General features: G+C 38.2%; 3 protein-coding genes across 3 annotated transcripts in view; 2 read left to right on the top strand and 1 right to left on the bottom strand.

The window, feature by feature from the left end:
• The first annotated feature begins 280 nt into the window (after positions 1-280).
• On the top strand, positions 281-3,981 carry cfd (complement factor D (adipsin)). Its single transcript, XM_058616255.1, has 5 exons — positions 281-420; positions 913-1,069; positions 2,121-2,262; positions 2,354-2,647; positions 3,603-3,981. The coding sequence occupies exons 1-5, from the start codon at positions 354-356 to the stop codon at positions 3,780-3,782; spliced, it is 840 nt and encodes a 279-aa protein (XP_058472238.1). The 5' UTR covers positions 281-353; the 3' UTR covers positions 3,783-3,981.
• Positions 3,982-4,565: 584 nt separating this feature from the next.
• Positions 4,566-8,247, bottom strand: LOC131445286 (uncharacterized). Its single transcript, XM_058616254.1, has 4 exons — positions 8,144-8,247; positions 7,459-7,932; positions 6,262-6,609; positions 4,566-5,373 (listed from the first exon to the last, which is right to left on the bottom strand). The coding sequence occupies exons 1-4, from the start codon at positions 8,151-8,153 to the stop codon at positions 4,661-4,663; spliced, it is 1,545 nt and encodes a 514-aa protein (XP_058472237.1). The 5' UTR covers positions 8,154-8,247; the 3' UTR covers positions 4,566-4,660.
• Positions 8,248-9,461: 1,214 nt separating this feature from the next.
• dnaaf9 (dynein axonemal assembly factor 9) overlaps positions 9,462-13,190 on the top strand; it is a 29,014-nt gene continuing 25,285 nt past the window's right edge. Inside the window, exons 1-7 of the mRNA XM_058614748.1 lie at positions 9,462-9,640; positions 10,901-10,980; positions 11,153-11,278; positions 11,376-11,500; positions 12,415-12,511; positions 12,617-12,723; positions 12,823-12,900. Of these exons, the coding sequence (XP_058470731.1) occupies positions 9,585-9,640; positions 10,901-10,980; positions 11,153-11,278; positions 11,376-11,500; positions 12,415-12,511; positions 12,617-12,723; positions 12,823-12,900 (669 nt within the window). The 5' untranslated portion in view covers positions 9,462-9,584. The remainder of the gene's footprint in view (positions 9,641-10,900; positions 10,981-11,152; positions 11,279-11,375; positions 11,501-12,414; positions 12,512-12,616; positions 12,724-12,822; positions 12,901-13,190) is intronic.

Genomic DNA, 13,190 nt, shown 5'->3' with positions numbered 1-13,190 from the left:
CTCACTGTTACGTAACTTCCAAATATGTGGGGGGAAAAATGAAAGTTTCTGCTGCACGACTCCATAAATGTACACATTTACAAAGTAAGAAAGAATGAGCGATGAATTCCATATTTAAAGCGTTTTATACAAGATCATTTGAGAAGAAAGTAACTGTGAAAGTCAGTGAGTTGTTGAGTGTTTTCCTGTTTTCATTCCAGGAAACAGAGAACGGGAGGAATCGTCAGACTCCCACTCGTGTCTTGCTCCGTATCTCGGTGATTTATGTGTCCTCTTTTCTTTTCTTTTTTTTCCAAGTGGAACTTTTATAAAGCAGCTCAGTCTGTGGGTTTGGTTTCAGTTCGACCAACACCATGTTGTCCAGGAGAGAAATGTCTGTGGCTGCTGCCGCTCTTCTTGTTTTCTCCCTCATTTCGCAGAGTGAGTTTGTGTTTACATTGTTTATTTCCTGTAGATTTGACTTCTAAATGTGTATTGTACTGTTGTATCATGTGTTTTGCTGATTTTTTACATGTTGAACTACTTATTGATAGTAAAATTTGGATTATGACATTATTCTTAACATGAAAAAGGCCTGTAAGTGTTTCATCAGGTGGGCTATTGCCATTTTCAATCATGTAATCTTTCATTAATTAACTAATTATTACTTTTTTACACATTTTTGTTCAAAGAAAACCTGTTAAGTGTTGATAAGGCACTCGTGTTTCGTGCATTTAATAATGAGTTTACACTTTATTTCTATCAGGTTGGAGATTGAAGTGTTGTGCAACAAATCAAGCAGCATTTGTTATTAAAACGGTTTTATCACACCTGAAATCCTTATCTTAAATCCTCAGAAATCCTTATCTCAGTGAACTGATTCCCAGTTTTTGCGATCTAAGATAATATGTGTTGTTTTGTGTGTTTGCTCAGGTGAGGGTATAATCGGAGGCAGAGAGGCGGCGCCTCACTCTCGGCCGTACATGGCCTCCATCCAGGTTCCAGAGGGCGAGAAGATGAAACATGAATGTGGAGGTTTTGCGGTGGCCGATCAGTGGGTGATGACCGCGGCTCACTGTCTGCCCAGCGGGTGAGAACATTAAAAACAAAAGCACCATGGACGTAAATTCTCCTATTGAAAGTTTTATCTCTGAAATCTTTTTTGTAAATTTAGTAAGAAATCAATTTCGCAGTTGTGGGACTAATGGATTATCTAATCTAATATGATCTGATCTAATGTAATGTACTATAATCCAATCTCAGATCATCTAACCTTATCACATCAAATGTAATCTATTTTGATTTAATCTAATTTAACAATGTATTGCCTAATCTAATCCTATCTAATTTAAGGATATATTGCCTAATCTAATCTATTTTAATCTGATCCTATCTAACTAACCTAATCCATCTAAATCTAATGTCATCTAATTATATCTATTCTAATCTTATGTATTTTAATCTAATCTAATCCACCTTTAGCTCATCTAACCTAAGAAAAGAAAATTCCAAACTATGCTAAAATAATCTATTCTATTGTAACTGAATATAATGTAACAATATTTTACCTAATCTAATCCTAACTAATTTTATCATGTCTATTTAAATCTCTCAATCAAAACTAATACAATTCTACTTAACCTAATCTGATCCAATCTCAGCTCATCTAATTTAAGCAAAACAAATGATAAACTATGCTAAAATAATCTATTCTATTTTAATTGAATCTAATGCAATTATATTTTACCTAATCTATTTTAATCTAAATGTATCTAATCTAATATAATCCTAGCTAAACTAACCTAATCTAATCCAAACTGAATAACAAAATCAAGCTAATAGGAAAAATCTAATCGAATCAATATTTATCTTACATTAACGAATATTTCATCATCCAATTTACTAAATTAATTGATATTTTACTATTTTATTTCCACATATCTCACACTATAGATTATATAGGGATGCCAATGATTGATTGGATTTTTTAATTTTTAAGGAGGAATTGATGAAGTCGTCTTTGTTCATGATTTCATGAGGAACATTCTATCAATATTTTCAGGATTTTGTTCCCTTTTTTGTGACATTTATGATGATAAGGGAAACACATGTGAAGGATTATTAAGTATTTTTGCTCACAGGCCCAGTGGAAGGAAAGTGGTGCTGGGAGTTCATTCTCTGAGTCAACCTGAAGACACCAAGCAAACCTTTGACATCCTGGAGGTCCACAATCACCCAGACTACAGAGACTCAAACTATGACAATGACATTGCTTTACTTAAAGTAGGTGCAGCCTGTGTTTCATGTCGTACAACATGTAGGATATGCGATGTCACCCTTTTGGAACAAAATTGTCGTGCGGTTCCTTCTGCAGCTGGACCGTCCGTTTGTCTCCTCTGAGGCTGTCAAAGCGGTGGAATTCCTGCGAGCCGGCGGGGGCTCGAACCCCGGCACCGACGCAGAGGTGGACACGGCCGGCTGGGGATCCCTGAACAACCTGGGCTCCAGACCGGACAAGCTCAAAGAGGTGGTGGTCAAGGTGGTCCGCTCGAGTCGCTGCAGTCGCTCCGACTACTTTGGCCGAAAGTTCACCACGAACATGTTGTGTGCGCACAAACTCTGCCCGGACCCTTGTGATCAACCGTATGATATAGAAGACAGTTGTGATGTAAGTACTGACTTCAAAATGAAGGATGATGGCTGCTAAATTCGCATATTCAGAAACTGCCGTGGCGTGGTTTTCTACGCGACACAAACACACAAACCAGTGACTTGTGTAACTGAATCATTAGAATCAGTCGATTTAAATCGATTTCTTCACAGAACTGAAACTGAAAACTGAAATACCACTGAACTCTTCCTACATTTCGGCATTGTTCGCTTTGATTCTTGTGTCGGACGTCGCGCTCATGACTCTTCCAGTGACGACGCCCTCTAACCGATCGGTGGCCAGGTACTATCACGAAAGGAGTCGAGCCGTGCCGAGTCGTGCTAGAACTGTATCATGGAAAAGCGTTAGTGAGATTAGGATTAAATAAGACTTGGTTCGGCAAAAAGTTACACACGCACAATAACACAAATGAGCGAGTCACTATTTGATGATGACACAACCAAGGAACCAGATTGCTGTTATTTATGCGACCACTAGAGGCGCCTATTTTAACGCTTTAACACCTTTTGCCAATTTTTCCAGAATAGCGTTCAACAGCTGGCAGTTATTTACAATTGACTGCATGTTAAAATAGTGTATTAACAATTTAAAACAAAGAAAAATTAACACCAGATGTTGCGTGTTTAATTTGAACAGTATAACACACATTTAAAATTATATTATTTTTTTCCCTCTCTAGTGACAAAGACTCTGATTTGCCTTTCTGCAACAGCACGACTGAAATTGCCATAATAGTCACATGACGTCGCGTAAGTGCGGTAGTACAACGTGCGCTTGCGTTACACGTGCTTGTGTTAAAGGGTTAAAAACTTAATTATGGGTCGTAATCAGTTGCGAGAGGCTAATTCAAAGGGCTAGTTCAGGTGTACGTGCTACCAAATCCTCAGTAGTTAGCTGTAGGTAGCAGGGCTCGCTAAAGTTTGAAGCTGTCTTTTTTTGGTCTCACCCTCAGGGTGACTCTGGTGGTCCTCTGTTCTACAGCGGCATCGCAGTGGGCGTCACGTCCAACGGTGGAAAGAAGTGTGGCCAAGTGAAAAAGCCTGGGATTTACACCATCATCTCCCACTACACTCAGTGGATTGACAACACCACGGCGCTACAGCCCACTGCGCCGCCGGATGGCAGCAGTTAAACAGTGACGATCTTGGTGACTGTTTAATAGGATTTTATTTTTGTACATCCTATAAAGCACCTTTTTTTTTATATACCTTTTACATCAGAGGCTGAATTATGTTTATGAGCTTTCATTAACGTTCAACCACCTCAAAAGATTCACCAAAATAACATATATCACATCATTTTTGTCAATAAAATACAGTTCATTACATTCAGATGTTGTTTTTGTCTTCAGTTGTTTGTCTTCAGTTGAAAAAAACACTATTTTCACACAAAAGCACATAGTCAACCTCACCTAAAAGGACATTTCAGGGTTTTTCTATAAGATATTGACCTATTATCAACACTGGAACCCACTGCACCAAAGTCCACAGAGAAAATCAGCGTTTTTAGCTCACACGGACACAGCACCTGCTGGTCTTCTGCCGCCTTGTTTGTGAAGCTTATGCCAGTTGAATTCGAATGAACATTTTCAAACACCAAAGTCATTAGATAGCACATTTGAAAAGTACTGATACTACTAGGTACTGGAGGCAGCAATGAATCAACAACCCCTGTGTGCCAGGAAGTAAAATTGCTGATTTTCTCTATGGACTTTGGTACGTCAGATTCCAGCCAGAAAAGGCAAGAAAAAGCAGATATGGTAGACTTAAGGTGGCATCTGTTGATAATATGTCAACACCTCATACGACCACACTTCTAGAAAAGATCTGGGGAAAATCTCCGTCAGTTGCATGTGTCAAGAATACCCAAAAATGTGAACTACCTTTAATTCCCCCCAATCAAAGTAGTCTAGAACTTGCAGCACCTATTCATTCAAAATGTCTACAGTCCACATAGTTAATGTCAACTCTATTGTACTGGATAGCATGATATTGTAGAGATGTTGATCTCTCAAGCTTCTCTCAATAAGTAGTTTCCTTCCATCATCCCTTCCTTTCTTTCCTCAATCACTTTCTTCCTTTCCTGCAGCTCCTGCGCAGAAAACCTCTTCACTGAGTAGGAGTGGCCACCGTGTGACGCGACCAGTTTGTTCATTCCTGAAAGCAGGTCCTTCAGCTGAGGGTAGCTCAAAGCATTTTGGGTCTTTGTGACATTCAGCTCGTAGTAACGACTCCCGCACTTCCTCACCAAATCCTGCAGGGCCGCGTGAGCTCCAGCCATGTAGTCGTTGATCCCCTGGGGCCCGTGTCGGCTAGCGTCGAGGCGTACGAACAGGACGATGGTGTGCTCCGTGAACTCCCGGCCAAAGATCTTCTGCAGGTGCCCCAGCATCTCGCTCTCGCCCCGCGTGAAGCGTCCCACCTGGAGCACGAGCAAGAAGACGTGGGGTCCTGGCCGAGACAAAGCCAAGCAGTCCTTGACCAGCTCCAGGTTTTCTGCCCCGTCTTCGTCCCAAAGCTCAGGAGTGTCCACCAGGATGAGCTGCCTCCCTGCTGCAAACACCACCTTCCTCTCACAAGCCGTGGTTGGCTGTGGAGGTTCACAACTGCACTCATTAACGGCGTATTTATTACAGGCTCGCTCCAGAATTAGATTTAGAGCGGAGGACTTCCCACTGCCACTGAGGCCCAGCAGGATGACGGACAGCTTCTTTGTTTCGTCATCTTGAAGCCAAAACAGGAGAGGAAATCAAGAGGTTAACAGACGTAGGGAAAATACCACATCAGTTTACTAACTTTAAATGTGTCTGCTGGATTAAATAAGTCAGCACTGACTCCACTGTGCACACCATCTGTGCCGAGAACCAGCCTGAGACAGGGACGCTGGCTAAAAAAGCAGAAGTCCATGATATCTCGTGTCATCTCGCTGTTAGACACTCTTCTACAGCAAGAAACTGAAGTTTGTTAGCCGGTCACTCTCCTACACCAAAGTCAATAGACAAAATCAGCATTTTTAGCTAATGGTGACACAGGAGCTGGTGAAAAATTCCTACTTTCCTCAAAAGAGTGTTTTTTCTTTGTTAGCTTTCCTCAAAAGAGTTGTTTATGTTTAGATTTCCTCGAAAGAGTGTTTTTTGTTTTGCTAGCTTTATCCCTTGTTTTTTGTCAATAGTTTTCCCCTCATGAGTGGTTTTTCGTTTATTACCTGAAGTATTGTTTTTTTTCCTCTTGAGTGATTTTTGGTTGCAGTAATAGCTCATTTCTTTTAATATTGACAAGTCCTTTAGTCTTTTTAACCTTATTTTTGACTTTCGATGTTGGTTTTTGACCCAAACACCAAAACAAGTTCCTTGCAGTTTAAAACTAATTGGGCAATTAAGATAATTCTGTGTCTATTTCTTGCCTCCCCCTAGTTGCAGAATTTGTAGCACTGGTTCAGCACATAAACTTTCATCTTGGTAGAAGTTTAAAGTCATCCTACATGAAATACTTGCATGAAATATGATCACATATTCTAGTAAACACTGCCTCTTCATGCATATGTGAATATGCATGAAGGAGATCGTTCTGTGTTGTTTATCTTCACAAATAAACAGTTCAAACAAGTCTTACCATGAGTGGCATTGGTGTGGAGCTGCAGCATGGCTCTGTGACTCATCACCGCCTCCTCCAGACTCTCTCTTTTCACCTCATATTTCTGTTTTTCTGCGGCCTCCTTCCGTCTGACCTCCGCATGTTTGGACTTCAGCTCCTCCATCTCTTTGGCCCTCCTCTCCTCCTGCTGTTGAAGCAGCTGCCAGAATGTCTGCTCCTTCTCCACGGCCTCCCGCAACTTCTCCCTCAGCATCTTCATGGCGGAGTCCTCCGTTCTCCTCCTCCTCACTTCAGCCAGCATGGTTTCAGGGTATCCAGTCTCGCTGTGGTCCATCATCTCCAGGAGGAACTGCAACTTGTCGCTCGCTGACGACAGACAAATTAAAAGTCAAAGCTTAAAAAGGCAAGAATAACCAAATACATAATGTTCTGTGTCCAAAAGGAGCAGGAGTAAAGTTCAGTTTTAATGATCATGTTTTCAGTTATTTTATTGTGGTATATATTTGGTGTTAGTTTAACATCTGATTGTTATATAAGCTTATTTTCTAGTGATAATAGTTTGTTTTTAGCTTTGTACATATTTGATCGACCATAAAAACAGATCTTATTTTAACTGTTTGTGACTGTTTTTAGTTTAATGGAGATTAGGTTACTTGTTTCTCTAGAACTGGGTTTATGTGTCATATTCATGGCTTTTTTCTCCCCTGTGGGATAGAGACTGGATTTTTTAGTTTTATTTAGTATTTCCCTATACGTCCTTTACTTTAAGTACCTCAGACATTCATAAATGTATTTATATTTGATCGGATTAAGTGTTTTTTTTGTAACAATAGTATCATCGGCAAATATCAGAAGTTTTAGCAGTTTTGGAAACCTTGGGAATACTAATTGTAGTGCCCATAAAAAAGAATTCATCAAATACTTTGTTACATTACTTTATGTCCAGAAGAATGAAGAATTCCATGTCTTGCTATGTCCAGAAAAAAGATGACACATTAGATGACAAAAACTCAAATATGCTAAACAGAATTAGGTATTTAACTGAAAACTTTACAGTAAATACAAAAAAATACTAATAATCAAAAATGTGATAGTAAAAATAATACTATTTATCAACAAACCAACCAAAATCCTTAAATTGCTACTACACTATTGATGTTGAGAAAAAAACAGTATCGGGCCCATCACTGAGCCTTGAGGAACGCCACAAGTTACCTGATGACGTGATGCGACAGTATCTTCCCTCACATATGTGGATCAAATCCAGGAGGGAGTCGTGCAGCACTTCAGCAATTTTTCCATCTTCCAAGGAAAGAATAACAAGGAATTTCAGCACCTCGGCTCCAAACTGAGCCTGTACCGACTCCATCAATCTCATTTCTCTCTTGGTGTAAAATCCTCCTTGGATCAGGAGCAGAAATGAAGTGACTCCTCCTGTGCAAGACTTAAAACAACCGTCGAGTGCTTGGCTGATCGCTTCTTCTGTTATGTCGTGTTCCAGATCTGCGTAGTGCAAACCGACGGAGCATCCATGCACAGTCAGATCACACACTTGGTTTGATCCCAGAGAGGTGACAGTGACATGGTGGTGTTTATCTCTGCAGCTCTTCTGCAGCAGCGATTTAAAAGAGGACCATTCTTCCACTGTGGCTATGACCACCACCATCTTCCTCATGTTACTAGCACCGTCTGATAAAACAAATAACAGTCAGGAGACGTCAGTTACTATTTAAAATGTACAAATTAAGTTTTATTTAGACAGAGGTAGAAGAGTTTGAAACAGCAATTGTTTTCTTATAAAGTGAGAAAAAAAAGGTTTTGCAGCAATTCAAATAAAGTTGAAGTGCCTCTCGTTTGCAGACAGAACACTGATTTTCATGTAAAGAAAAGCATTACTCACGGTGGGACATGTTTTTGGCAGGTGCTCCAGCAGCGAGTCTGCTCTCAGATCCTTGTCAGCTTCAGAAAACAACACGTGAAACTGGATTCTCTGGCTCTGAGACAGAGCCATTCACTGTTTGTTTTGTGTGGGGTTTTTTTTTAAAGGAAGTGCATTCCACAAAACAACCTGGAATGAACATGTGTCTTCCTCATGCCTGTGTGGACTTTCTTCTTTTCTTTTTAAATGTAGCCTCTGTTGTGCTTCTGTGTGGGTTTTTTTATGTGATATATGTGTATTTTTAATTAAATTTTAATGCACATGCAAACATTAAAAATACATTTCTGTTTAGAATAGTATAAAATCTGTTTCATAATTTAATTTCACATTTAATATCTTGTAATAAAAATGCATTGTATATTTTATTTTGATTACTATTATTTATTTTACTACATTTTATTTTTTATTTGACACTTTTTTAATGTATTTATATGAAATATGTATCTTGAATTATACCAATATTACAATATATATTTGATACCATATCATATATTTATATAATCATCTTAAAGGTCAAAGAACCATAAACACTGGCTGTTTCAGTTTCCTTTTTCCTACCTGATTTTTGCTGCTCTCTGCACAATAAGGCCAGACTGAGAGGCAGGCATCCTGTGATTGTTTCTTGTTACCGTGCAACAAACTAACCACAACAAAAGGGTGTCTTAGTGTCAAAATACCTGCAAAATTCAACATATGAGTGAACAGTAAATGAAAAAAACTGAACAAAATCATAAAAAATGTATACAATTCATAATTAAGTATATAAGAATTATTAATAATAAAATATTGAGACTTTATTTGAAAGATTACAACTTTATTTTAATAATATTACAACTTTATTCTCATATTATTATGACTTTATTCTCGAAACATTAAAAAAATCTTCAGTTTGGCCCTAATACTGTACTGTCGTTATTGTCGGTCAAAATCGGCCAAACATATCGGTCAAAAAACAAAATCCACAGCTGACATTACTGAGGGATTGCACCATCGCCCCGAGCAGCTGTGCCGCGCGCTGCTGCCTCTGTCAAAACAAGACACTACTACACTGCAAAACTGAGGTGTCATCTGCCAAATTTGGATACACTAGCACGCCTTAATGGTTTGAAGTCGCCAATTGTGAATGAAATCCAAAAAAATACAAAATTAAAAAGTCGTTATAGACTCACAATTCATGGTTTATATGATCAGAAATTCGTCAAAGCGTCGTTACAATATTCTAAACCCTCCCCTTTCCGTGAGTGAAATGGTTTGCTCCGTTGCCGTGCCGTTCCTGTGTGTGTGTGTGTGGACGTTCACCAGGGTGATGGAGAAGAAGACGATGTAGTTTCACGGCCTGAAAAGACAAGACAAATACTTAACGTTGTTCGGTTTAAAAACGTGAACTGTGCGTGTCGTCACAATGGCCGGTATAAGAACAGTAAACGGGAAATTGTCGGGGGTCAACCCAGCTGTCAGGTAACGACAATATCGAGCTGTGTTTACAGCTCGAGCCAAGCTAACCTAGCTAATGTTAGCGTTGGACACAACCGCTGTATCCGTTATGTACAAACAAACATGTCGTAAATGAACGTGCTAAAGAAAGTATAAACACTTCACCAATATAAAAAAAAATGTTAACAAGTCAGATGTAATATTAAAGCCAGATAGTGATGCTTTTGCTAATTTTAATTAGCTGCTTCAGCTACATATTCATTTTATTGTGATGCCTGTTAGTACGGTTGCCTATATCCGATTTATCAGTTCTTTGGTCTGTAAATGACATAAAATAAAATGTTGAAAAATGTTGATCAGTGTATCCCAAATCCTCGAAATTATGTCCTCAAATGTCTTGTTTTGTCCACAAACCAAAATGATTGGGATTTAGTGATTTATTTGTTATTTGGAGCAAAGACACCAGAGAAAAATCTCACAAGAGCTTTTTTTAATTTCTTATTTTATTATATTTTGAGTGCTGACTTAATCTAAATAATTCAAATTTGTCTAAGTTCCTCAATTGTTAATTGCACAAATTTTTGTTGGCCAGGTTTACTAGGTACACCTGGCCACAATTAGTCTAATTTGACTTTGCTGCAATTGGTCCAAATTAATAATATTCATATTCAATATTCATATATTCATTCATTTATGGACATTGATTAAGAGTGTTTGTGATTAATGTTGTGTATGTGTACTGTGGTATGTTTTCTTTAAAGATGTCCATGTATCCAGAATTAAAATGGCAGCTACAATATGTCAAATGATTGCTTAGAAATTGGAAATCTGTGCAGGTTTTCAGATTAACACAGAGTTTATTGCATTATTTAATGGCCATATAGGCTGATTGTGCAAAGGCAGAACATTTCTAATAAGTCTTTTATTTCTATTCTAATCTTTCTTTCAGAAGAAATGAAAGCCTCTCATTAGTAATGCTGGAAATGAGCGATTTGGTAAACGTGTTGAAAACAGTGCATCTGGTACTCCCACTTCACCCCTACTTTTAAACAAAAAGATCAAAATGCAATCAATGCTCAACATTTACCTTCTGTAGATTAATATAATTGAAGGACGAGATGTCATAAAAATCTTTGGAATCACTACATGAACTGGACCTTTATGTTTATCTGCTGTTTCAGACATTAAGAATTAATCTTTTAGCTGATTATTGATCTAAAATTGTTGTCATAATGAAGAAATCTCTGGCTGTATTATAAAACAATATATGATTATATTTCCCAGTTGCTGTCGCCTGCGTCAGGTCCAGTCTCTGCTTCGTGAGAGCGGTGTCTCCACTCCTGACGGCATCTTGTGCTCTCTTGGTATGTGAAGTCTCAAATGGTGTTTTATCCTGAACCTTTGTTTTTTTTATCTGGTCCTGGTTAGCCGCTCTGTCAACACCTAAGGGTAGAGAAAACTGCTTTTTCCACCGCAGATGAGAGAAATGTAATCTTTCCAGACCAGCTACTGAATATAAATGCCTTGTTGTTCCAGGAATTGAGAGCAGATACAATGAAGGGTGCACTGAGCTGGCGAAATACCTGTTTTACGGACTGTATGGGCAGAACCCGCTGAATATAGAACACACCCTTGAGGAATTCCCAGAGGAAATGCTGGATGGTGAGTTCAGATTGTTGTTTCGCAGGTTTTTCAGTCATATCTTCGTGTTTTGCTGTGGTGTTTACCAGCGCCGACACATTGTTTGTCTGCTTTCCAGATGTGATCCTGCTGATCAAGGCGGAGTGTGTTCATCTGTACTGCAACCCACTGAACTACAGCTACCTGTTGCCCTACATCTCTCACTGGAGGAACCTGCATCTCTACTGCATGACAGAGTCAGAGGTCAGTCCTGAACAAAGTAGCATAGCAGGAACCTATTTAGACTGCGGCTTAATCCCCTGCAGATTGGGCGGGGCGATATGGCTGGAAAAGGGGGCTGCAGTTGTAGATAATTTTCCTCCATCGATTAATCTGTTATTTTTGAAAATGAAAAAAATGTTGATCAGTGTCCCAAAATCAAAATAATGATGTTTTCAAATGTCTTGTTTTGTCTCCAAACTAAAAATTTTCAGTTTTAATGATGTATTTTATTATGTGGGGCAAATAATACAGAAAAAAAAATCACATTTAAGAAGCTGAAAAATCAGAGAGCTTGTTTTAATTGTTTATATTTATAAAAAAAACTCTCAAACCAAGACAAAGTTAATTATTAAAAAAGTTTGATATTGCTTTAGTAATCAGTTAATAATTGATTAATTGATGCAGCTCTAGCCAAAAATGTTATCACAAAATCATATTGTAGAATCAGTCGATATCAAAATGTGTTTATCATGATAAATTGTCAGATAGTAAAATAACCAGATTATGGTTTGTTTCTCGAACATAAAGATATTGATTAGGGCCTACTTTGATAATCGATTAATCAGTTTGAGTGTTTCTTTTATTAAATAGTTCTCTGATTTTTCAGCTTCGGCAATGTTGTTTTTTTCTGGTCATTTTGCTCCATATGACACTAAAATCATTCAAAATTAATAATTTTGGTTTGCAGACAAAACAAGACATTAGAGAACATCATAATCTCAAAGTTTGGAAAACAACAATCAATATTTTTCAACATTTTCTGACATTTTATGGACCAAACAAAAAATAATCGTCAGTTGTATTCCTAATTGATATATCCAGAATCATTTTCAATCAGATTAAGGGTTCATATTATTTGATTATTATTTCCCACCCTCGCGCACACACACACACAGTATGAAGACGAGGAAGCAGCGGAGGAATTCAAAATCTTCAGTTTTGTCACGATGGTGCAGGACTGCTATCATATCGGCGTTCCTTTCAGCGCGCAGGGTAAATATCCTCACATTAATTCACGATGAGTTGCATCACGACAGTAACACAAATGAGTTTCACTGTCTTGCAACACACGCTTTTTTCCTTTACTGTTTTTTTTAGGACACATGCAGAAGTTTGACATGTTCATGGTGGAAAAATGGCCCCTGATTCAGGCGTTTGCTCTTGAAGGCATCGGTGAAGGGAGCTTTTTTACTCTGAAATACAAGGTAGGATTTTTTTTAAGCTCTCAGGTTTGATAAACATTAAATGTGCTTCTTATTTGAGCTTGGTGTAATTGTGTTCTATATTATGCTTTTTTTTCCCAGCTCATGGATATGAGTGAGAAACTGTGGCAGGTGTACAACAGACTGGACCCAGTGTCTCTGGACAGTCTGCTCGCAGAGGTAACACTGATTTTGATTGTTATAATTAGGGGTCGCTTTTCCATGTCTCATACCAATACCAAAATTGCAATCTTGAGTATCTACCGATACTGATATTAGTCCAATACAGTCATTTTTACAACTTTTAAATTACGCAGATGTTAACCACACATTTTTGCTAGGTTATTTACCACATCCAGCCATTTCAAGCAATTTCAAAGACATAATTCTCCATGTATGTAACAAATATTCTTCTCCCATAAAGACGAAATAAACTCTGGGCATAGTGAAGCATACAATATATAATATTT

This window comes from Solea solea, chromosome 18 (assembly GCF_958295425.1).
Source record: "Solea solea chromosome 18, fSolSol10.1, whole genome shotgun sequence".
Taxonomy (NCBI): Eukaryota; Metazoa; Chordata; class Actinopteri; order Pleuronectiformes; family Soleidae; genus Solea; species Solea solea.
This window is presented reverse-complemented; position numbering and strand designations above follow the sequence as displayed.